The following is a 25,130-nucleotide window of genomic DNA, read 5'->3' on the forward strand; positions in this document are numbered from 1 at the left end:
CTCTAATTTGAAATCTAACTTCTTATAATCCCAATTTTCCCACTTAATAAAAAAAGTAAAATTACCGTGGACGCTCCTATATTAGGATTTAAATTGCATTTTACTTCCTTTACTCAAAAAATGAGCAAATTAATACTTATATTTTAGATAGAAAAGCAAATTAATCATTTATGCTAAAACAATCATCTATTTACACTATTAAAAATTGACATGAGTGACAATAACCAAACAATTATAAGTGGTGAGCTCCATATGTCTCATACTACTATATAAGGACCAATTTACTCTTTAATTTAACATTGAGTGACTAATTTACTCATGTTTTAAGTGAAGAGATCAAAATACAATTTGACTCCTAGTACAATGATACTTTTACCAAAAATACCCAATGCTCCAAAAAATGCAATGTAAATTAAATTGTCAATACCATATATTAATCTTGGAATTTGTAACCTAAGAAACATGATAATATAGTTCAAAATACAAGAATGGTCATTTTCATTCATAACCAACCTAGTTCTCCATTTCCTTGCCATTTTCCTTTATGGCTGGTGTTTGCATTTCCTCGTCTTTTGCTTCAACCTTGGGTTGTTCTTCACCATCTTTAACACCTTCTGAAACATCCTGCAGCTGCAAAACACTACTTTTCGATATTTGAAAGAACTTGATAATAGCCGTACCAGACATGTATTTGTATATGACCCTCGTATCCCAAGTCCGAGTGAAACATGGAATGCAAAACAAAGGTTGTTAGTTAACTTACCCCCAAATTTCTCAAGCTTGCAGTAACATCTTCATGTTGCTGGTGGAGTGTGTTCCTTAGATCTTGAAATTCCTTATTTCACAAAATGAAAACATTCTAGGTAAGTTATCTTCCCCATTCAGAATGAAATACAAGAGGCAACTACATAACATGAAGTCTGAAACATATTCAGACAACAGATACCCATGTCGGGCACGTAACCGTATCCAACACTCGCGTCTAAGTCCAAGTAAACAAAGGAAGCAAACACTCACAGTACGGAGTTGATCCACTTCAACATTAAGTGTTTTCTTCAGGTCTGTAAGCTCCTGCAAGAGGCATGCATATCAGCTTATGAAATAAACAGCAAAGAAGGCAGGCATTTATTACTTCAAAATATACAAAAAGTAAACCTCAACTGCATTTCTTAATTCAATTGCAGCTCCCATGTTAGGAGTGAGATTACAGTTTCCTTTTTTTTTAAAATGGATAAATTAATTCTTATATATTAAATCAAAGAATAAATCAGTACTTCTGTTAAAAATTACATCCATTCTTATGACTAAAAACTGATCCCTGTGTATTAGGGTACGTGTCACTGTCACATCAATTTTTAACTATACAAATGTACGGAGACTTCAAACCAGGTTTCAAAGCTGTATCTTCGGCAATCGAGGTTAGCGTGTTAGAAGTAAATGTCGGACACGAGTACTTAAAAGAAAAATGAAAGAGCCTGAAGTTTCCCCACACTATGATATTTCATTTCATGGTAAAAGATCCATTAAATTACCTAATTAGCTTGAAATGAATCAGAAAACCCAACAGATTTCCTTTCCAACTCTAAACCCTTTTCTATCTCTCTATGATATAATCCCAATATGAATAAACAAAATAAAAAACAATGTATAATCCATTGAAAAGAAAACAAGGAACTTAAAGCAAAAATGTACTTACATCGCGGTAAATTTTAACTTGGGTATCCAATTTTGATCTCCAATTTTGCAGATCCTAGCGATAAAAATAAAGATAATCAGCTCTTTTCTACTCGAAATTGAAAAAAAATATATAAACAAAAAAATTGTAAAAACAAAGGGGATATATTTTGCGTAATTACCAGTTTCAATCCTTGAATTCTACTGAGTAGCTCAGCCCTTGATTCATTCAATTCCTAAAAGTCACCAAAAATTACAATAGAACCTAAATGAATCGAATCAAACTATTTTTTCTTGAAAAAAAGAAACAAATAGTAATTAAATACAGAGAACAAATTAAAAATCTAAAACTTACAGCAATTTTTGAGCCGACGGGAGTGTTGTTCTCCTTCTTCTGTGAAATGGGTAAACAAATATTTGGTTAACTTTTCTAAACAAAATCCATACTTTGCAGAAACCTAAAAAGAAAACAGAACTTTAAGACTTCAACTACAATTTTAAAAAAAAAATGAAATTGAAGAAAGTACAGGAGCTAGAGGTGCAGAGATGGGAACAGCAGGAGTTGAATCAGATGATGCCATTTGCAACAATTTAGAAACAGAGATTGTTATTTGATTGATTTGAATTCAAGCTTCGTTTTTTTTTTCTTTTTTATGTGTAGAGATGGGAAAGAAAAAACTTTCTTCTTTTCTGTTCTTCTTTATATTAAAGAAATGGATTTTGATTTTATTTTATTTGAACTGAAATTTGAAATTGGTAAATAGGGGAGTGTTTGGGCGGGGAAATTTATGAAAGGGTTTCTTTATGGGATTTTCACCTTAATTATTTAAATATTTTTTATTTTGGTCCTAAACTCGAATGCCACATCTAAAATTTTTAAGATAAATTATATTAATAGTCACTTAACTATTAATATTTTTTAGTTACAAAACAATCAATTAACCATTAATAATTTTCTATTTTGGTCATCTAACTATTCAATTTTTTTTTGTCACGCTAAAATAAAAATGAAATCACCCAAAAATTAAAATAGTTGAGTGACCAAAAAACAAATTTACTAATAACTAGGTGATCATTTTGTAACTTTTTATAATTAAGTAACCCAAATAATTAATGACTATTAGTGTAACTTATCCAAACTTTATTTATATTTCTTGTGTAGTTTTTAAAATTTATATAAAAATTTTAAAAATTTCAGAGCAATGATGTTACTTAAACCCTTTGCTTTAAGATAGTAAACTCGAACATTGATCTCACCGTCATTATTCAAATTTTAAAACATTCTAATTAAATCTTTAAAGTATCAATATTATATTTCATTAGCCTAATCATCCGATTAAATGTCAAATATCAATTTAAATAAAAAATGTAGTATTTATAAAATATGTAAATCAAATTATAAACAGCTATATTTATTATATATACAATTTAAATTTAACGTGCTTAAAAAATAATGCATATATTTTAAACATGTTTAATATCAAATTTGAACTAACATTTAATGCCTATAGTCAAATTGGTAAAAAAGTTAATTAATTTAATTAATACAATATTAAGAATTTAAGAATTCAATTAAAATATCAACAATAATTTTTACATTAATCAACAATAATTTTTACACTATGTAAATGAATCCTACATTTAAAAATATATTTTTAAAGTTTTCTTTTAGAAATAATTTACAAAAATAATTAAAAAAACAAGAATCTAGAAAGTTCTGTACTCATTCACAAGCTACAAACAAAATCATTGCTTTTGCATGCTTTTCTTTGTGTAATTATTTAATATTTCTCTTTCTTTTTTATTATTTCCACAAATTAAATTTGTGGGCCTAAAGCAATTCTTTTTATTTATTTATTTTTTAAAGTAACAAAAATAAAATAATCAACAAGACAAAATACTATTTTCTCTAGCCTCAATCATTTTCCCACTTTAATAAATCTTTCCCTTTTCTTTAGTTAAATTAACTAGAATAATCCCATTTTGATTTCATAATTTCCATTAATCTAATTTCAATTCCATTGTTTTTAATTTTTATTATTTTGATATATGTATTTTTAAATTTAATGTCAATTTTTTTTGTTAATATGTAATTTTACATCACTTATTTTTAAACATGTAATAATATGATCACAAAAACGAAGTTTTAGGAATTCAAGATTAAACTATATATTTTAACTCTCAGTTAAAATATAATTACTTTTTATAATTTTCAAAAAGATTAAATCAAAATACCAAACATAATTTTATTATATATTAATTTAAAATTTTATAAATTTTGAGGGTGCAAAGTAACAATTTACTATTCTAAGGAGTCATGACCACTACATGTCCTTCTTTCCGAAATAGCTAAAATACATAAAGAATAGGAATTAATAAATTGCAAAAGAGGATTAAACTCACACAAAATGCAGAACAAAGAAATGGCAGACTCGGTCTTAAAAATATGAAAAAGGGGACATTAACGTTGTTGTCGAACAAGCAAAGCTCCCTTGTCTTTCTCTGTTTTGTCTCTGTGATTAACTTGTGAACTAACTCAGTTTAGCTCAAGAGAGAAAAAGAATGAGTCAGGAAGCGTTTATTTACAGCTTCGTTGCTCGAGGAACAACGATCTTGGCCGAGTACACTGAGTTCACTGGAAATTTCCCAGCAATCGCAGCTCAGTGTTTGCAGAAACTCACTTCTTCCAACAACAAGTTTACTTACAACTGTGATCACCATACCTTCAATTTTCTTGTTGAAGATGGTTATGGTAATTCCCAGAACTTTGATCTTTTTCTTTCTTTCTCTGTTTTTTTTCTCGAGAAACAAACAGCATTGTGGAAGGTAAAGCTGAATTTGGAAGTTAAAGTTGGTAGATCTAGATAAATTAGTATAAAATGGGATGTGGGATTTGCTGGGTTTTTGTTAAAACACTAGAAAGTTAGCTTCTTTTTGTTGTATGGATTCGTTTTATGCTGTTTGGTTGATGAGAAAACTGAAGAAAATGGTGGCGTGCATATAAATGTGTGCATCAATGTGCTTTGTATGCCAAAAAATTGACTCAATTGAGATTGAATTGGAGAATATATAATCAACAATTCATAAATAAATATAAATATATATATACATCTATATTATGTTTTAATGGATTTCATTAGCTTGCATGCCCTTTTGGATGTTTGTTGTATGCCATTTCATTAACAAAGATGTGTTGATTAGAAAAAACTAACAATTCTTGGAGGCCTGCAAGTCAGATTGCATTTTGTTCTTTCTATCTAAAAAATGGATAAATTAGTCTTGTAGGTTAAATCATCAAAGGGTAAATTGGTGTTTTTTTCTTTTGGTTAAAAACTCCATTCATTTGTGCTGTTAAAACAGGCGCAACTGATGTACAAGGGCCAGTTTTTAATAGTAGAACTAGATGAAATTTTTAACAGATTGACAAGTTTGTTTTTTTACTAACATAGAGGGATTAATTTGGACCTTTTTTTAATAGAGAGGCAAAATGAAATCTGACTCCTAGTACAAGGGCCTCCATGGTACTTTTACCCTCTAGAAGATTAAAATTTTGGGAGCTCATGTTGTAAGTTTTTCAATTTGGTATCTATAATGAAAGGGTATAGGGAGGAGGGGAGCTTCCGATATCCAAACAGCACGACCGTTTCCTAGCGAAGTTGCACTCACTTGTGTTAACCGAAGCCTATTCCGAACATTAAGGTTACTCCAAAGTGCTATAACTATCAGTGATGCTAATAAAGTTACCACTGTTGTATGCTCAAGTATCATATACCAGTTCTTAGCCGACACCGAAGCTGATGATGCGCTTTTCTTATTGCTTCATCGATCGGTAACCCTCGAGGCCTTAACTACACGGCTTTCATTGTATGCAGTGTATTGTGTTGTTGCAAAAGATTCTGTTGGAAAGCAAATCTCTATTGCATTTCTCGAACGAATGAAAGTGGACTTCAAGAAACGATATGGGGGTGGAAAAGCCGATACAGCTATGGCAAAAAGTCTCAATAAGGAGTTCGGGTTTGTTCATCCATCCAACTGATGAATTGGTAATCTTTTAATTAGTTTACATAAATATCTATTCTTATTTTGTTGAAACGAAACATTACAATTCTCAGGCCAGTTTTGAAGGAACACAAGAAATATATCATTGAACACGCTGAAGAAATTGAGAAGCTATTAAAGGTGAAGGCTCAAGTTTCAGAAGTTAAAAGTATAATGTTGGAGAATATTGACAAGGTATGTAGTTTTACTGTTCTGTCTCGGGTGAATTCGCATTCTTTTCCCTTCAGACGTTTCGAAACATGATTGTAACATAACTGGAATGCTGGAATTTCTATGATCATATAATCGGATAAAAGATAGTCTTCGAACAAAAGGGTGCCTGAAATGATACTTGAACTACGGTTTTAACTTAGCGAGGGCCATTGGTTACCTGCTGTGTTTACATGACTTTCAATTCTATATCTCAGGCAATCGATAGAGGAGAAAGCCTAACAACTCTGGCTGACAAAACCGAGAATCTACGTGATCAGGTAAACCCCATTTTTGAGCTCTATCGGGAATTTTTTTTATGTGCATTAGGTTTCATATTATCGAGTCCTTTCGTCAGGCCCAAGCTTACAAGAACCAAGGGACGAAAATCCGTCGTAAAATGTGGTATCAAAACATGAAGATAAAGATGGTAGTTCTCGGAACCTTGCTACTTCTAGTACTCGTAATCTGGGTTTCGGTTTGTCACGGATTCCATTGCAGTGACTAGCGGCATCCAAAGTAAAGCTTGTGACACGCATATATATACCAAATGAGCCATTCATCGATTGTGTTTTATTTCTTACCATGTTTTCTGGAACACCAAAACAGGAACAGGAAAGTGCAATGATGAATGTATGACACAAAAAATGCACTATCATTAGGCCTGCTTATAGAGTTGAAAATCTTTATGCAATATAATATTTGGCTCTTAAAAAGGAACATTTAGATACCATCTTTCAAGGGACCTGGGATTTAACTTAGCAAGCAGATGAGAATTAGATTTCATATTTGCTTCATTCTTAAACTGTTAGGTTGAGAATTTAAAAGAATGTTCTTAAGGTTGTTTTAAGGTTTTTTTCTTTTTGAGGGGTTTTATTCAATTTCCCCTCTAATTCACTCTGCTATATTGCCACACGGGCAAAGATGGGTGAAGTTAGGAATTATTATTGGGGTCAAAGTTTAAAATGAATTATTTATTTTTCATAAAAGCCATATATACATATTCATTTAACAAAAGTGCTAAAAGATCAAATTGAATTTTCTAAGTTTAAGAGGGGGCTAAAAGTGAAATTAAATTATTTAATCTAGGTCAAATTCTACTATTAGTCCTTATACTCTACATAAGTTGTATTAATCTCTATAATTTAATTTGGTCAGTTTTAGTTCATATATTTTTTCCTAATTTTGAAATTTTAGTATTGATCCAAATGGTAGTAATTAATTCTATTTGGTTAGGTACTGCTATTAGTCTTGTATCATGTGCAAAGTTATAAATTTAGTCAATATTTTCCATGTGAATCATTTTTAGTATTTATATTTTTTTAAATTTCTAAATTTCAATCTTGACACAATTGATGGCTATTAAATTTGTGAATTAACCTTTTCATGAATAATATATGAAAGCAATAAGTTGATATTGTATTACACATGTGATAATATGTTTACTATATCAAATTTTAAAAATAACAAAAATATAAAAAAATTACGATTTGGTCAGAATAGACATTTGAAACTTAGAAAAATACACAATCGAATTGAAGTATAGAAACTAACAATGGAATTTAAGCTTGGCAAATGTTTTGTTAGCATGTCTACACTTGGCATGCAAATTGGAAACCTAGGAGGGGGCCCTAACAAATAACTCGGGGAAGAAATAAAAAGAAACATTGTCATTGGTCCACTTGAGTAAAACAAGATTGAATTTAGACCAATTTCTCATATACATATTATATATATATATAGTTTTCAGACATGTTCATGCATGTCTCATTTGTTTGTCAGAATGGTAACACAAATGCTCCCTTGCTTCAACAATTGTGGTTCATAAATTCTTAACTTGAATTTGTTATATATATGTGTGTATATATATATTCTCTGGTTTAGAATTTTAGCTCATAGATGGGGTCTCTATCCATTTCACAATATTGTGGTTTACATTGTTGATATTAGAAGTATGATTTCCTCCTTCAATTATATTTATTTTTTACATTTTGGTATTTAAATTTTTCTTAGTTTCATTTTAGTATTTGAATTATCGTTTTTGTCAAAAAAAAATTCAAAAATTTTCAACATTTTATAAGAATGCATCACATACTCAGATGTCATGTTCTTATTAACAATTTTTTTTTAAGGTAAATCAGAATGAAAATGATAGTTCATATATTAAAATGGGACAAAAAAATATTTAGATATCAAAATTGAAAAATGAGTATATATCAAGTGCTAGATCATGACACAAGCCTTATTAGAATGCCATAAATGTTAATTGGGTATTAACTCGATTGAATTGACATTCATAATTTTAAGTAAACTATAAAATAATTAAAATATATATTTTACTATCATACACAAAACAACTGTATTGAAATTAAACTTAGGTACATTAATTGTATCATTTGAATTAATGTAAGATTTATTTAACTCTCATAATTCTTGATCCAAGAATTTATCAAGGTGCCTAAAGAAAACTATTGTAAACAACATTTATTTATAACACATAAGGAGAACATTAATTCGCATCCACATTACAATAATTTATATAGAAGCATAACACAAAGCAAAGTCACACCAAGCAAACCATTTTTAAGTACATTAACTTTTTTTAACCTTAAACCGCATTTGCAGTACGATGTTACGATGGTTATTTTATTGTTTCGTTTCTCTTCATCTTCAATATAACTGCAATAAATGCGATAGCGACAACAATTATATATATTGATCTATTTTGAAAACTAAAACCCATGTATCACAATACTATAATCTTAAAAACAAATGCATAACATAAAAAAACCAAACAAGTAAAGATAGATGAATTTTAAGACAAAGTAGAGTGCGCTATTACAAGCACACACTACATTTTTACATATCCCTAACTTCAAACATGTTTCGATTTTTGACAACGATATCGTACATGTGAATGGACTTGAACTTGTTGAAATCTCTAGGGAGAGAGATCAGATGGACCGTGGATCGTTTGTGAAATTGAAGAAGATCAGGGTCATCATAGTACCTCTCCCACCCGAGAGACAATAGCTTAGACTCGAGATCTTCATAGCAAGTGATCACTTCGTTGGAAGGAACATGTACGAGCACCTTGCGACGTGCACTACTCGAACCTTGACGGTTACCATCCAATGGCTCCGCCCCAGGATTCTCTACCAGACGAACCACACCGTTCTTGAAAACCCAAACACCTGACATTCTTATTTTTTTTAACAAAGGCTCTTAAGGAAGTGATACATGGGAGGTGAATGGGATTGTAAGGTATATATACACACATATGTGTAAGTGAGTTGAAACGAGGCCTTGAGAGAGAAATAGAAGAAAAAAAAAGGCTATTAAATTAAGGTTAGGGTTGCAAGGGACAAGGACACACAAAATATTGTACCATGGATGTGGGCATAACAAGATTGAAGGGAATCCCTGTTTCTTTTTTTTCTTTAGTCTTTTAAATCAAACCCCACCATGGGAATCTTTGTCTTTGTTTTTGTCTTCTTTTTTTTTCTAAGAAATAAAAATGTATTGTAAGTAAGTGAGAGTGAGACTGGTTCTAGAGAAACCTAAACGAAAATGACTTTGTACTTGTATGTAACAATACTTACTTTCATATATATAGATATATATATATACACGGATATCGAGTTACATAGGGGCAGGCAGGGGTTTCCCCTCCAATATTGAAATTTTTTATTTTAATTTCCTAAATTTTATAAATTTATATATTAATACTTATGGTTTGATATTAAAAATAATAAGATTTAGATTTAATCTTAAAAATTGTAAAAACATAAGTTAATACAATAACAAAATTATATTTTAACTTCCAGAAAATGAATTTAACTTCACATTTGATTGTACTCTCAAATAAAAAATTCGGAATCAAACTTTAAAAATAATATTATTAAGAAAGTTAATTATAAATTTAAAAACCTTAATCTTTATATATTTTGTACATAAGTGTGTGTATATATACAATATAAATTCTATTTGTAATTATTGAAAAAGAAAGAACCCAAGGTTTATTATATTATGCAAAGTCACCGATGGTTTATATATATAAATATGTATGTATATGCCACATGAGTAAATGCTGTCTCACCATTGAAAGTAGGATGGAATATTGGTTTTTTCCTTAAAACAAATTTTCTGTACGAGTGAAAATTTTAGATTTTATAAATAAAGCTAAAGGTTGACAAATATTTATAAGAATATAATAAAATATTAAAAAATATAATAAAAAATATGTATTAATTTTTCAAAACTAAATTTAAAATAAAAAATATAATAATAATATACCAAATATTAACTCATATTATAAATGCATGCACGCATATAAAATTTATTTTCTTTCATTTCTTTTATATTATATAGAGTTTAGGGTATCTTTTTAGGTTTTTGCATCAATTTTATCCCTTTTAATTATTCGGATAATTATTTTCTCCCCTTAAATCTATTACATTGAAAAGAAAGAAAGTTACTTTCCATTATCAATTGAATTTTCAATGCCAATATCATATGCACAACAATTTTTTTTCCCGAGATTATGTAATATTTGGTAATCACATGATGTTTTTGAATAAATTTGGATTCAAGTAGAATCCAACTTAGATGCAAAGCCAAAATATTTTTCTAGAGAGGTTGAGAATTTTATTATTTTTTAAAAAAATTTAAAATTTTATAGGATTAAATCAAAATTTTATCATTTTTAAAATCAAATTACAATCTTAACATATACTAATTTTAAAGTTCATAAATCTTGAAAGGCCAAAAATAAAATTTCTCATTTTAGGGGTCTGAGGCCCTTACCTGCCCTAGTGCCACCCCTAGTCGAACCCCTGATTGGATGCAAATTAAACTATACTGGTATTTTTTTTTCCAACACCAAAATTCAAACCTACAACATTACCGAAAAGACATTAAACTCCTTATCACTCGACACTATAAAAATCAGTATTTCGAGTAATATTTATTATACACTTTCTTTAACAATATTCTTAGCATGTATTAGGAATATGAATATATATGGCACTTAATTATATCATTATCTCTCTCCTTTTAAACTTTTCCTTGTAGTATTAATATTCTCTTTTTATTTCAAGAATTATACAGAATTTTGGTTACAATAATGAAAACAAATATTAATACTTATGAATCAAGTAATGTTATTTAAGGAATAGAATTTCCAATAAGGGAGATGGTGAGGGTATGAAATATATTTTGTAATTAAAGGACTGATGTCCTTTCCCAAAATTTGTGAATGGTTTGTATTAATACAATGATGAATAATATTTAGGGGGTGGGACCAAATTGGAAGATTCTCTCAATATTTTTCTCTAGTTTTGTTGGGAATTGGAGAGTTCTGTTGCGTTGGGACTTTTACCTTGTGGGGTTCTCATATTTATTTATTTATTTTAATTTTGTGAGCTAGGTTAATATATATATATATATTTGATGCAACTATTGGTACATAAATCTCATGCATCATTAGTAAATAATAATATAATATATCGTCAATAAATAAAATTTTAAAATAATGGAGGGCTTATAAATAAATAGTAATAGCTTTATTTAAACATAATTAAATAATAATTAATTATAAATAAATATTAAAACTCTAAAATTTAAACCTTTAAACCTAAGATTCTAAATCTAGAGTTATTAAGATTTATTTATAATAATTATGATTAATATTTAATTATGTTTAAATAAAATTATTAGTATTTATTTACAAATCTTCCTTATTTTTGTTTAATTTAAAGATGATTAATCATGTTATTATTCACTCATGGTGCATGAGACTTATATATAGGTGGTGCATTAAATATTATTCCTTAAAATATTATTATATATCTTATTAATTTTTTTAAACATCGATTAAAGAGTTTTTTAATTTTACTTCTTTAAATAATAAATTTAGAATCAGAACCCAAATTTGGTGAGTACAATTCTCTTTAAGGTTGCATTACTTTAACATCAATTTCATAGAAGCATTGCTTTTTTAGAAAAAAAATAATTATTTTAGGTTTATTAAAAAATGTATTAGCAATATTGATTTGATGGGATATTACAATCAATTTATTAGTAAATATGGTATAGGTGTAAATATATGTCTGAATAACTATAATGTAAAATTAAATTAATAAAAATAATATAATGAATGAAAAATAAAAAGAATTAAATTAAACTAAAAAAAATTAAACAAAACTCACACATGATATAAAGATTAGTTTTAGGGAATCACACATAACTCCCCTTGGCCATGTTTGATTAAATTGAATAACACCCATTTAGCCCCTCCTAAAATATAAACCATTCATATTAAACCCTTTAGTTTTTGAAGCAAATGAAAATTTTACATTTTGGATCCCTTAAAAAATGAATAATGTAATTTAAGTATTTAAACACAAAATTTTTAACCTTAACCTCTCCAAATTTTTTATAATTTTATTTCAACCCCTCCAAATAAAATTTTTAACTTCATCCCTGCATAATAAAAATGGACTCATGTTGAATAATATAACAAATTATTTTTTATAAAGAGAGTTGAAGAAGTTATCCGAATTTAAATAAAATTAATATCAATTAAGACTTGATTTCAAGAGATAATATATCCCAATTAGCCATGTTGAATCATGTGTCGAAGTTCAACTTTGACAAAATTTCCTCACATTCTCAAAGTTTCATTTCTTCCCCGTCATTCAACCACAAAAAGTGCAACTGTAAGCTTTTCTTTTCTTCTTTTTTTTTTTAATTTGCAAAACTAAAATGAATAAAAAATTAAAGTGCCTGGTTTTATGGTTCCTACACAAAGCAGAAATCCGGAGGACTGTCGATGAAGAAGCACACTATAGCAATAACAACATTGAATGTACATAAAAATAAATAAGTAAATATCAATTAAATAACAAGTATACTGATTTGTCATATTATATTTTTAATAAAAAAATATTCACATTCAAATAATAAAGATAACAATATTGAAAATAATAATCACCAATTCCATAAATCTCTAAAAAATAATACTCATAAATTATAATATGAATACAGAAAATACATTAATTAAAATAAATAAATAAAATGAAAAGATTTTAACAATCAATTCACCCCAACCAACCCCACAAACCATGAGGCATGGGAATGTAAGCCTTTTGGGCACAAAAATTTTGCTTTAATCCAGCATCATGGTCACACCATTGGTCTACATGCAGTGTCTGCAAACACCCTCCTCCTCGTGACACATGGTCCTATAAATAAAAGTTAAAATATATTATAAATTTTTATACCATTCGTAAATTTAAAATTTAGTTTTTATAATTTTATTTTTAAAAATTTAATCTTTTTACTTTTCAGATTTTAAATTTTAAATTTAATTGTTAACACTATTATTATTTTTTTATTAAATTTGTTGGTGTAAAATTTTAAAATAAAAAAACACTCACTTTAATAATATAACTAAAAGAAATGACGTTGTAATAATTTAAATTTAATAAATTAATATTAATAATATTAAAAATTTAACTTAAATTCTAAATTCCTAAAATTTAAAACATATAAATTAAATTCTGAATTTATGAAAAGTGTAAAAACTTATAGCATTTGTAGCCTAAAGCGAGCATTGGCCTTCACACTTCACATGATCCAAGATCTCCTCCTAACCCTACATTTTTTTCCCTTCTCTCTCGTTCTTTTCTTTTGGTTTTTTTTATATAATTTATTTGTCATTTTCCTTAAGAAATTCATCTTTTTATTGGACCACCATCCAAATTTCTCCACCTATTTTCTATCAAGAATTTACTATATTAACCTAGTTTTAGGTATACTTGTAGGCCCACTAGTGCTTCGACTTGTTAATTTATTTGATCCGATTTAATTCAAATTATCATTTTTAAAAATAAAAATTATTTTTTAAAATAAGGGTTAGAATTACAAACCCGTCTAAATACAAATGTAATTAAGGATAGATAAAAACTTTAGTCTTAATATTAAAATTTCTTTTAAGCACTCTCTTTTAAAATTCAAATAATCAATTTAAACCCATTAGCCATTAGCCATGAATCAAATGAAAAGTTGAATGTAAGTCTTTTTAACTTAACTCTCTCAAATTTTATGGTTTCCAAAGTTCTAAGGATGCGACTATTAAACAAATTAAATTATATTTGGAATTGATGTTGATATATACTAAGTCTTTCAAGATAATTTGTATATGTTGCAATTGCTCACGGAAAGAATAAGGAATAAATTTCCTTCAAACGTAGCTTTATGGAAAAATGATGAGGTGAGCCTTGGGTCAGTTCGGATCTGATTAGTCACGATTTATATTTAAAATATTAATTTTTAAATTGACTCGATCCAATATCATAGATTATTTCATTGTTTATATATTAATAAAAAATAATTAAATTTGAATTTAAAATATTTTTATTATTTAAATTAAATTTCAATTTAATCAAACCGATTCAAGATTAAAAATGCCATAAAAAATAAATTAATCAATTCATGGACAAATCTAATTCATATATGATTCTCTATAAAAAAAATAAATTAGATTAAATAATATTAAAATATGATACGAAAATAACATGAAAAATAATTAAAATATAACATAATATGAAATTGTAATACAAACATCAATAAACGAATATAATACAATATATTAACCTCTCCACATAAATAGAAGAGATTTCAAACACGAAATTACGCAACTTCCCGTGACATGGGTACATATGTAAATTTATCATATTATTATTATTATTATTATTATTATTATTATTATTATTATTATTTCTATGGTAAAATAAAAAAGATATTGAAAGAGAAATACATTTCTTTTTAGACCCAAAAATTCAACCACAACATGAAAAAAAGAGAGCTTAAGTTCCTCTCTCTCAAATCTCAATCATCACCTTATTACAAGCCCATGTGATTGTCCCATAAGACAAAGCCAAAATTTTGCCAAAGTTACATTTATTTAACCAAACAATATACCTCAATTAATGTCCCTGTTTCCTATACATATATATGTGTGTGTGCATATGCCTTTTCATATTAACCTCTTCTTTTTTTTTTCTTTTATGTAAAAAGCAATGCATGCATCCATCTTATTCATTAATGTCACTTATCATGGGGTTTCCTCTTACATCACCAACATTCACAATATCAATTTATGTGTTTGTTTTAGTTTAATAATATGTCCATCAAATTTGTTTAAAGTTTGAATTTTTTATCCGAAATTTGAAAAAATTAAAAGATAAAAATATTAAGTTTGATAAATGAAATTAGACAATCTTATATTTATTTGTGAATGATACAATATCATATGATTCAATGGCAATGTTTAAGCTTATACAATTCAAGCTTATTCTTTTCATAAATGGTTAATTTAAACTTGTTGAAGTCTATCATACTTTTTTTTATTAATCTACTAATTTTATATACTTTCTCTTAAACGTTTGAAACTTTTTTTTTAGTACAATAGTAATTTGAACTCAAGTTATCTATGAGGTAAACGAAGTTTTTTTACTATTTATATCATAATATTATACATTTAATTTTTAATATGATATAAATTGTATAACATATCATAAAATAGAAAAAATGAGTAGAGTTAGCCTGACTCAAACTCGAACCTTAAAATAGTTTAACCTATATTTTTTTTAAAAATTAGATTTTTGTTCAAACCTTCTCTAAATATTAAATGAATTGTCATGAGTAGCTTAAACCTTCCATACGTCGAAATATAAACCCTTTACAGTTGAATTTATTTGATACATTATTATATACAAAAATGTACAAGCCAGTGGTACATTAATTAGACCTTGGCACTAATGGAGAAGGTTTAGATTTGACTCTCGCATTCGTAAAATATATATGGGTTGTTTTTAAATTTATTTTGTGGTTAAGTTTTAAAAAAAAAATTTGGTTTCACCTCAGATGTTAATTTAGGTATTATTTAAAATGGCATATGTAATTTTAAAGTTAAAAATAGCTTTACGTGAATTGAAAAGTAAAAAATAAAGTTTTTAATGCAAAAGGCTTTTCAAAGAGTCCTTCTACACTTTGAACACTAGAATTTATACGTTAATTTAATCTGAAATAAAAATAATATCAATAGATGGATGAAAATGTTAATGCGCTGTATGCATGGGCTTATTATTATTATTATATGTATTTCCTAAGTAATTATGAGCTAGATCCCACTGAAAAACCAAAGTCAAAAACTTAGTTTTCCAATAAAATAAGAAAAGAATCAAACTATAAAAATTGAAATAAAAGGGGTGTTTATGAAAATCTTTTATATATAAAAAAAGATACTTAATTTGAGCTAATTCCATACTTGCCTATCATTGTTTAGGTACCAAAAGGAAAATTCTCTCTTTTTAAAAGGGAGAATTTCTGAAACACGCAATTAATCCACCTTAATTTTATTTTATTTTTACTATGATCCAACTTAATCTAATATATATATATATATATATAAAGAGAATCTTCAAATTAAATTAAATATTGATGGACCCTCTTATGAAAAATGAACTTATTCCCCCTACAATCCTTGATTACTTGAATAACTAAGAGATTAAATTCATTGGGCGTATCAAAGTTTTTTGGAGTCTATTTCAATGGCAATTGTGTGGAGATGTAAATAGGAATATTTTGTTCTTGAGAGAGAATTTTTTGCTCGGGGAATCAAATAAAAAGGGTCTAATTCTGGTTTTAGTCTTCAAATTCGGAATTTATATATTTTAATCCCTTTACTTTGATTTCGTAAAATTCCGTTTTCTACTTTTAAAAGTAATTTTAGTCAGGGGCATAGTTAGTGGAGGCACCCTTTTTAGTTAAATGGTATAACTGTCTTATTAGCTCCTCTTAAAATTAACATTTCAATTTAATCCATTTTAGCTCCTTAATTAAATAAAATAATTGCATTTTTCGCCCCTCCCAAAGATTAACAATTTAATTTATACCATTTTAATACTTTTTTCCTTTTTTTTTTTCTTTGGCCCTCCAATTTTTCTTTTTAAAAAGATTATCTTAGTCACCCAACAAAAATTCTATGGTTTCACAATCAGTCGAATGCTTGAGGTTGTTTTAGAAAAAAGAACTTCCACATCATTCAACAACTAACTGCACTGTTAATAACTTATAAAATTAAAGGGACCAAATTGTGCCAAATCAAACTTGAGGTATTAAATCTAAAATTTTAACATAGTAAAGGGTAATTAGATAATAATAAAAATAAAGGGTAAAGATCTAGAAAGGTTTGGTTATTAAGTATGATATACTACTGTTAGGATTATGTCAACTTTGATTAAAATAAGAGTAGAATTAGGCCAATATTACATATATGTTTATTTTGAGAATAAAGTACTAAAGATCTTGGAATGTTAGGATCAATTCCTAATCCATATATAATAACAAAATTAGGGTTTCATCATATTCCATCATGATTTTAATCTACAATGAACGGATCAACCAATTCATAAAAGTTACTTCCTATGCAATTATTCCATGACACAATCAAATCAAAAAAGCCATGTAGTCTTATATAGGTTTAAATATCTACTTTTTCATAAATTTGGAATTTGATCCTTAGAGTTTTATTTTTAGGAATTTGTCAAATTTTAGGTCCAGTTATTAAATTTATTTTTTTATTAAATTTAAGTTCATTACAACACCATTTTTTTAATTACATTCCTACCAAGTGATTTTTTTTTAATTTTAAAATGTCACATTAACTAATTTAACGATATCAACAATTGAACTTAAAATCTTAAATCTAAAAAGTAAAAGGACTAAACTTTAAAAAATAAAATTATAAGGATTAAATTCTAAATCTATGAACAATATAACAACATATTTTAACCTTATAAATATTAAAACTCAACATGATCCAACATCAATACGATCCAAATCCCTTTGCACAATTGAAGCTCCATGGCTAGAGGGTAAGCATATGATATTTCAATTAGTTTGTCTAACTAAATCAATCATAACTTAAAATAACCAACTCAATTAAATTTTAAAACATAAAATGATTTAACCAAGTCGACTTAACCTCAATTGATTAGGTCGGTTAATCGACTAAACATATTATAAAATATATTTAAAATAATAAAGGTATAAATATTTTAAACTGATTTAATCAACTTATATATTATAAATTAATTAAAATATTTTAAAAAATAAATATTAAGTTAGCTAAATCAATTAATTCAATAACTAAAATTAAATAAACTGATTCTACAGTCAATTTAATGATTAAAATTATATAAAGCTAAAATCGATTCAACCGAATAGATGGATTAAACCGATTAAAATAGAGTTATGCATACCCCTAACCATATATGTCACTGCCCTACATCCCTCCTTTTACCTAAGAAAGTATAAACCCAAGTTTTCTATCAAAGTCAATTTGGGGTTTTATATGACCATTTCCCAAAACAAGCCCAACACCTATAATTTATATGGCCAAACTTTAAAGCATATGTGTTTTGTACTGTAATTTTTTTTATTTTGGTATTTCTAATCTAAATTTTATTGCTTATATTTAGAATTTGTGATTGTTGTTTTTTAATAATATCGTTTTCAAAATTCAAAGCATGCGTTCTCTCTTAAGAATATAACGCTTATTAATTTTTAGTTTCGTTTTTACAAACTACTAATTATGTTATGGAAATAAAATTTTAATTTATATAATCAATCAAATCAAAGTTGATACATAATATTATTGATAGGATTAAAGTTTATAGATAGTTTGGTGTAACAGTAATGCACATTACACTTTTAAGTGAAAAGGCAAGTTCAAACATTGGAGATGACATTATTGAGAGAGACAATCATGAACCTCAAACATGGACTGTGAAACTGGTATGAAGAATTTAATTAAAAAAATAAATTAAAATCAAATTTTTTTGAACACATTGCACTTTAGACCAAAAATTATCTATAGTTTTGAGAATTTTTGAAATGATGTTTTAAATAAAAATTTTGTAGTTTTCAGAACAAGAGGCGCATCTAGTGTAGTGGTATCATAGTACCCTCCCACGGTACTGACCGGGGTTCGATTCCCCGGATGCGCAGCAAAGAAAATTAAAAATGGTTGCTTGAACGGTTATTATCTTTTTTACAAAAAAACGTTATAGATTTTTGAATTTGAACAGGGACCAAAATAGTAATTTGACCAAAAATTTTTATATGTTTTAATATTCATCTTCCAGATATGTTACAAAGAAACATGATTTTACGGACACCAACATCGTTAACCAAAAGTTGAGAAAACAACAATAATTATAAATTCAAAACTAACCTTTATATTTCTAGTGATTCATAGACAGAATCTGAAATTTAAATCCTTACTCAAAGTGTTATCAACAATGGAAATATTTTGGTGAAATATGATTTTGGTCCCTTTCTTATGTTTAAATTTGATATTTTCATTTATATAATTTAGTGTTCTACAAACGAATTTTTTCTTGAAGCCACAATTTTCGACGTAAATTAATATGAATATGATGAGTTGAAAGTAATGCTTTTAATGAAAAAAGAAAAAGTTAATGTCAATATTTTAATAAAAATAATTAATAGTATTACCAATTTGAATTATTAAGTAGTTTACTCAATACTGGGTTGCGATTCAAGAATGCATAACACACCATAACTTAGAGCCTTGTAAAACTAAAGAAACTAAATTATGTTAAAACTAGAGTGCAAAGATTCACTAAATCTCACATTATCATTTCATTATTCCTTAACAAAATCTAAAATTTATAAAATTTCAATTAATATCTATTATTATTAATATAAGAAAACATAAATTGAAGTGAAATTAATTTATTCTTTAATTTAGAAAAAAAAAAAAACTAAATTCGTAATTAAAATAATTGAGAAACGCAACCCAATATAAATCTTAAAATGGTTTCTCAGAATGTAAATCCAGAACCCATCAACTTCTCCTCCATTATCACATCAATCTTCTTCCCCATCTCATCAGTCAAATGATTTCGCCAGTCCCCAACGACACCTTTCCTAAAATACGCACTATTCTCAATCGCCCTCCCACGCTTCTCATGTTTCCCACTCCTATTCACCTCCAAATTCCTCAAACTCTCAAAGCTACATTCCTTCACCACCCTTTCCACCACCCCTTCCCTCTCCTCCTCAGCCGAGAACGGGCAACCGAAGAACTCCGCCAGTTTCTTCACCCACAACTGAGTATCCTCCACCAAGTCTTCATATTTCAAGAACAGAATCTTCTCGGGACGTCGTTTGCTTGCTTCCCAATACCCCAATATGTGTTTCCAATAAGGTCCGTGGGAAGACAAGCCTTTGCAGAACAACTCAAAAGCTTCGTCTATGGAGGAGAAGCTTTCGACGTCGGTCGAGTTTTTTCCAGCTACGAACTTACGGAGGAAGAACCACATGGAGACGAATGTGTCTTTGGGGTCTCTGCAAATGTATGCGATTTTACAATCTGAATCGATTATGGATTTGGGCAAGCATGTATATGGAAGATGTGATGCAAAAAGTGGGATTTCGGACCCTGCAGAAATATTGAAAACAAGTAATTCGAAAACAAATAGATTCTTTTTGAAAAAAATATTCAGTTATTTTTATTATTAAAAATAATATGACTGAAAAAATAACCACGTGTATATCCACGAGAATGTACATATCTACATTGCAAACTATTAATACCTGTGACCGCAGTTGAGTACTCATTGAATTCCAAGAAAGGAATGCAATCGTGAGGCACCGCCGTTCGAAGGGAGACCGTCGTCATGTCAGAGCCATCGTCAGTCGGAAGATGACCCCTGGTTGCGATCGTGAAACTCAAGGCCTTGAGCCAAGTGGTGCCGGTTTTCATCGAGCTGCATAAGAAAATATCAGTAGGCTGTGCTTGGAAGTGATCTCGTGCATGGAGGGCTCCTTCTAAGAAGACAGGGTAGAGCCAAAAGTTTTTGTACAAGAAAAGTTCCTGCAAGCCTCTCCATCCTTTTTCTTTGGGGAGTTGCGATATTTCTTCGACGTATTTTTGCGGGGATTCTGGCGAGATACCGGATGCTGGAATCGGTTTCGAGGTGGTGGAGAACTCCATTTCTAAGCTCATTGCTAGAAGGGAGTTGAGAGCTTTTATGGTTGTGATATTTGCGCGTGTGTATATATATTTGTTGCACATTATTATTATTATTATTATTATTATTATTATTATTATTTGTCTTTTTTTGGCTAATTCCATAGGCTGTCGGTTATCTTCAAGCCATTAAATGCATGAACAAAATGATGTTCCACGATTTATTAATTAGCTTATAGCATTTAAATGGTGTAGTCAAGTGGATTCGTGATTGAAAATCGGTAAGATTAAATATTTAAATTCCATTTATTTTTAAGTTCATGTACAGTTCAAGAGAATTATTTGATTAAGTTTATACATCTTTAAGAGCGAAGGAAAAATAAAATATTGGGTCAAATAAAATTTTAATTTTTAATAGCCTATATTTTTATAACTTTTAAAATATTAAATTAAAATTTTATAATTTTAGGGGGAGTAAGTAAAATTTTATTTTTACTAATTTAAAATTTTTAAATTTTTTTAAAGGGCTTAAATAATAATTTTTTATTTTAAGAGACTCGAGCTCCTTCCGACCTCTAGATTTGCATTTGTACATGTTTAGACTCAAATTTAAATTTGACTCGATAATTATATTTATGAGTAAGAATATATATTAAGGATAATATTTAAGGATAAAATATTAAAAATATATTAAAAATGAAAAGTAAATATTTTCTCGAGAATTGAACTAGTTAATTTTACAATATTAATTTAACTATAACAGGGGGACCGCCTAGCATAAATTTGGACATGGGCTGAATTTTCAAACACCGCCTTTAAGAAGAAAAAAATTAAGTTGATGGGTTCATAAATAAAAAGTGATGATAGGATAAGGTAGGAAAGTAATCTATAATCAATCAATATGTATATAGGGATAAAAAAATATTGAATATCCCAATATGAAAATAGCGTTTTTTTTAAAAAATCCTGCCTTAATATTATATTTATTAAAATCCCATTACATTAACTTAATAACTATTTTTTATAGTTTAAAGTATAATTTATAATATTATATATTATATATTTATTTACTTAGAAAAAAAAAACCCTATCCTACCCTGCTGTCATCTCTGACTGTATTCCTCGGGGAGGAATTGAGTTGTATTGAATTTCTCCTCATAAAATTAAAAACATATTTTTCTTTAAAAATAGTGAAATTGGAGCTCTCAAAATTTCTAACATTGCCCCACTACCAAGATCTAATAATAATGATAAAAGATAAAGGTCTAAAATCCAAATCAAGTTAGAATTGAAAAGAATAAGAACCTTGAAAACCTTATTATACTTTTGCTTTATATTAAAACAAGGAAATAAAATACATTCTTTTATCAGTTTCTTTGTAATACAAAACCCAAAAAAGGCCCAAATAAAATACATAAAAAAATATCAAAAATCAAAGCCGCCGTCAAAGCCGCCATCATAATCCGCCGCATCAGACACCATATCTCCGATCAACATCCCACCAATCGCTCCTCCAACCAACCCGGCACCCAATCCCAATCCAAACTTGCTATTCTTCTTCGGTGGCTGTTGCACCGGTTGGTACCCGTAAGCCCCTGGTGGTGGAGGAGGATACGCATACCCCGGTGGTGGATGTGGATATCCATACCCAGGCGGAGGCGGTCCCTGTGGTGGATACCCACCACAACCCGCCACTGCATGCGGCGGCGGAGGAGGGTATCCATACCCAGCACCTTGTGGTGGTGGTGGATAAGCCCCCGGACCACCATACGGAACGGCAGAACTCGATCCAGCCGCCACATACGCCGCTGGATACGCAGTAACAGGCTGATGATGAGGATGATCGTCACCCTTATTCTTTCCGACAGGCTCCGAAACTTTGTCCCCAAACTTGTAAGAAAAATCAAGTGTCCCTTCAGGTTTCCCCGACGGTTTCCTCACCTGAAAACTAACGAATTTCATTGACCCACCATCGCCCGGCGAATCCAAAAGCTCTTTGACCGGAACGTTGACTACACCAAGTTCTTTATCACCGAATATACGTTCACACATGATCTTGAACTTGATGCTAAGCTTATTGTTTTTAGCCAATGATTCATCGACGGTGAACTTGACCGGAAAATTCCAATTCGGGGTTTTGCCACAATCTTTATGCACCAGCGTCTTCAATTTTTGCTTCGATGAATCACCCTTGAGTGAAACGACGGCGTAAACGTCCATTTTATCGATGAGGTTGACGTTTTTCAAGCCTTTTGCAGAGATAACGTTGATATCTAAGGTTCTAAACGCCATAGCTACGAGAAAGGAAGGTTTTTTTTTTTTGGTTGAAAAAGTAGGGAAAGTGGCAAAGGAAATGAAGAGCTTTGTTTTTTATTACGAGGGAAAAAGAGAGCTTTGCGTCAACGCTAAATGGAAGAGCATTGGAGAAGAAAGAGAAGGTAACCATGGCATGGTTAAGTAACCATGGTTTATGTATGTAACTTTCAAGGAATGGTTTGTGGAATAGTTTCTCATTGGGAACATATCGGTTGGCTGAATCCATTGTTTTGAGAATAAAATCGGATCGAGAGTCATTTGAGATACTTATCTAATAAAAAAAGTAGATTAGTTGAATTGATAGATCGGATTGGTTAGATCAAAAATTAATAAAAGTGTCGTTTTGGAATAAGAAGTCATACTTATTGACTTGTTAATAGGTTGAATTAATTTTCTCTAATTTTTAATATATTTTTTATTTTTTAAAGATTAATTGAATCGAATCAGACAAACCAATTAAATTAATTGAATCATGAATTGATAGTCTGTTCGGCTCAAAAAATATTGGTTGAATTAAGAATCAAAATTATAACATTGACTTTTATGTAGTTATAATTTCTAAAAGGTTTTTTATGTTTATTGAGTTCATTGCACCAAACATACCCATGAGCCTCATTCTAAATTGATTCTTAAAATTTAAATTATTCTAATTATATCATCAAACTATCAAGATTATATCAATTAAGTCCTCCTGCTACTAAATTCATTACATGTCTAGTTTTTTGTGATATGATTTAAAATGAATACGGCAAATATGAATGTTTTAGAAATATTTGTTTTGAGGTTTTTGAAGTTTTCACAAAAACTTTATCATTCACTTTTTTTTAGTTTTACTTTATTTTCAATTTTTACTTTTAAAAATTATGCAAAAATGTTTTATTTATTAAAATTTTTATTTTAAATTTAGTTACATAAGATTTGGTGTGTCATTTAATGTTTAAATTAACAATTTTAATATCGAAAGGACATGATTGATATAACATCGATAGTTTAAGGATGTAATTAGAATATTTTAAAATTTAAAGATCAATTTAAAATAAGTGTCATAACTTGAGGATGTCTAGTGCAATTAACTCTTATTAATTATTTATATTTATGAACTTTTTCCTTGTTTTTTTTATTCTGAGGCATTTTATAATTATTTTATGAATTTTTTATTTTTTTTAATTTTGTAATGATTGTACTGTAAGCCTATTCACTAAAAATTTAATGATCTTGTTCATTTAATTATCGATTCAATTTTTTACAACATCAATTTTCATGAACGCGATTAAGTGAAAGACGATTAATGCATTTTAAATATGACACTACATATTTATTTTATTTTTTAGAAAAAAAAAACTAAAACAACAACAAGTCAAAGTTGAAAATTTTAACATTAAAATTCAAAATTTAATCTTTTTATTTTAAATGAATATAAATTGGTCATCCTGATGTTTTTAATATTATTAGTAGATTCAAATTGATAACGTTGTTAAAGTGATAATAGTATTAATTTAGATTTTAATCCCTCTATTTTGTTGAAACTTAATACATTTAGTTTGTCTCATAATCTAATCTCTCTACTTTATAATATTATTAGTAGGTTCAAAATGATAATACTATAATCTATTGTCATTAAAGTGTAACAATATTACTTATGGTTATATTCTCTCAGCTATGCTGAAATTTAAGATTTAACCTCTCAACTTTAACTTAACATAATTTAATCCATCTACTTTTATAATACTATTATAATAAACATAATTTAATCCATCTACTTTTATAATACTATTATAATATCCAATTTTATATCATTGTTAGCTATTTTCTTTAAAATAATAAT

At 28.3% G+C, this 25,130-nt stretch overlaps 5 protein-coding genes and 1 non-coding gene across 7 annotated transcripts; 2 read left to right on the forward strand and 4 right to left on the reverse strand.

The window, feature by feature from the left end:
• Positions 1-408: 408 nt before the first annotated feature.
• LOC107935131 (uncharacterized) lies at positions 409-2,427 on the reverse strand. Of its 2 annotated transcripts, none has more exons than XM_016867685.2 (7): positions 2,202-2,427; positions 2,030-2,068; positions 1,857-1,910; positions 1,697-1,750; positions 1,018-1,071; positions 764-835; positions 409-630 (listed from the first exon to the last, which is right to left on the reverse strand). In XM_016867685.2, the coding sequence occupies exons 1-7, from the start codon at positions 2,253-2,255 to the stop codon at positions 514-516; spliced, it is 444 nt and encodes a 147-aa protein (XP_016723174.2). In that variant the 5' UTR covers positions 2,256-2,427; the 3' UTR covers positions 409-513. The 2 variants fall into 2 exon arrangements, with proteins under 2 accessions (XP_016723174.2, XP_016723175.2); XM_016867686.2 differs by having other exon boundaries at positions 409-640; positions 2,202-2,402.
• Positions 2,428-4,059: 1,632 nt separating this feature from the next.
• On the forward strand, positions 4,060-6,638 carry LOC107935114 (vesicle-associated membrane protein 724). The gene is made up of 5 exons (XM_016867668.2): positions 4,060-4,426; positions 5,547-5,688; positions 5,787-5,907; positions 6,141-6,203; positions 6,281-6,638. The coding sequence occupies exons 1-5, from the start codon at positions 4,237-4,239 to the stop codon at positions 6,428-6,430; spliced, it is 666 nt and encodes a 221-aa protein (XP_016723157.2). The 5' UTR covers positions 4,060-4,236; the 3' UTR covers positions 6,431-6,638.
• Positions 6,639-8,616: 1,978 nt separating this feature from the next.
• Positions 8,617-9,419, reverse strand: LOC107935134 (flowering-promoting factor 1-like protein 3). The gene has a single exon (XM_016867688.2). It carries the CDS (start codon positions 9,121-9,123, stop codon positions 8,782-8,784), a length of 342 nt encoding a protein of 113 aa, XP_016723177.1. The 5' UTR covers positions 9,124-9,419; the 3' UTR covers positions 8,617-8,781.
• A 9,508-nt stretch (positions 9,420-18,927) lies between these two features.
• TRNAG-CCC (transfer RNA glycine (anticodon CCC)) lies at positions 18,928-18,998 on the forward strand. Its single transcript has one exon. It is a non-coding gene; the product is annotated as a tRNA-Gly (tRNA).
• Positions 18,999-19,733: 735 nt separating this feature from the next.
• LOC107935138 (flavonol sulfotransferase-like) lies at positions 19,734-21,046 on the reverse strand. Its single transcript, XM_016867692.2, has 2 exons — positions 20,614-21,046; positions 19,734-20,458 (listed from the first exon to the last, which is right to left on the reverse strand). Exons 1-2 carry the CDS (start codon positions 21,023-21,025, stop codon positions 19,839-19,841), a joined length of 1,032 nt encoding a protein of 343 aa, XP_016723181.2. The 5' UTR covers positions 21,026-21,046; the 3' UTR covers positions 19,734-19,838.
• Positions 21,047-22,295: 1,249 nt separating this feature from the next.
• LOC107935158 (protein SRC2) lies at positions 22,296-23,593 on the reverse strand. Its single transcript, XM_041077344.1, has one exon. The coding sequence runs from the start codon at positions 23,279-23,281 to the stop codon at positions 22,415-22,417; it is 867 nt and encodes a 288-aa protein (XP_040933278.1). The 5' UTR covers positions 23,282-23,593; the 3' UTR covers positions 22,296-22,414.
• Positions 23,594-25,130: the final 1,537 nt, after the last annotated feature.

The sequence above is a fragment of the Gossypium hirsutum genome, chromosome A09, assembly GCF_007990345.1.
Source record: "Gossypium hirsutum isolate 1008001.06 chromosome A09, Gossypium_hirsutum_v2.1, whole genome shotgun sequence".
Classification (NCBI taxonomy): Eukaryota; Viridiplantae; Streptophyta; class Magnoliopsida; order Malvales; family Malvaceae; genus Gossypium; species Gossypium hirsutum.

Bases quoted from the DNA above. Each gene is read 5' to 3' on its own strand.
- LOC107935131 (XM_016867685.2), bottom strand. From the start codon at position 2,255: ATGGCATCATCTGATTCAACTCCTGCTGTTCCCATCTCTGCACCTCTA. The intron at 2,069-2,201 runs GTACTTTCTTCA...CCCATTTCACAG, and splicing joins TCTCTGCACCTCTAGCTCCT to AAGAAGGAGAACAACACTCC. The intron at 1,911-2,029 runs GTAAGTTTTAGA...GGTGACTTTTAG, and splicing joins CCGTCGGCTCAAAAATTGCT to GAATTGAATGAATCAAGGGC.
- LOC107935114 (XM_016867668.2), top strand. From the start codon at position 4,237: ATGAGTCAGGAAGCGTTTATTTACAGCTTCGTTGCTCGAGGAACAACG. The intron at 4,427-5,546 runs GTAATTCCCAGA...CATTGTATGCAG, and splicing joins TCTTGTTGAAGATGGTTATG to TGTATTGTGTTGTTGCAAAA. The intron at 6,204-6,280 runs GTAAACCCCATT...TCCTTTCGTCAG, and splicing joins CCGAGAATCTACGTGATCAG to GCCCAAGCTTACAAGAACCA.
- LOC107935134 (XM_016867688.2), bottom strand. From the start codon at position 9,123: ATGTCAGGTGTTTGGGTTTTCAAGAACGGTGTGGTTCGTCTGGTAGAG.
- LOC107935138 (XM_016867692.2), bottom strand. From the start codon at position 21,025: ATGAGCTTAGAAATGGAGTTCTCCACCACCTCGAAACCGATTCCAGCA. The intron at 20,459-20,613 runs GTATTAATAGTT...ATATTTCTGCAG, and splicing joins GTACTCAACTGCGGTCACAG to GGTCCGAAATCCCACTTTTT.
- LOC107935158 (XM_041077344.1), bottom strand. From the start codon at position 23,281: ATGGCGTTTAGAACCTTAGATATCAACGTTATCTCTGCAAAAGGCTTG.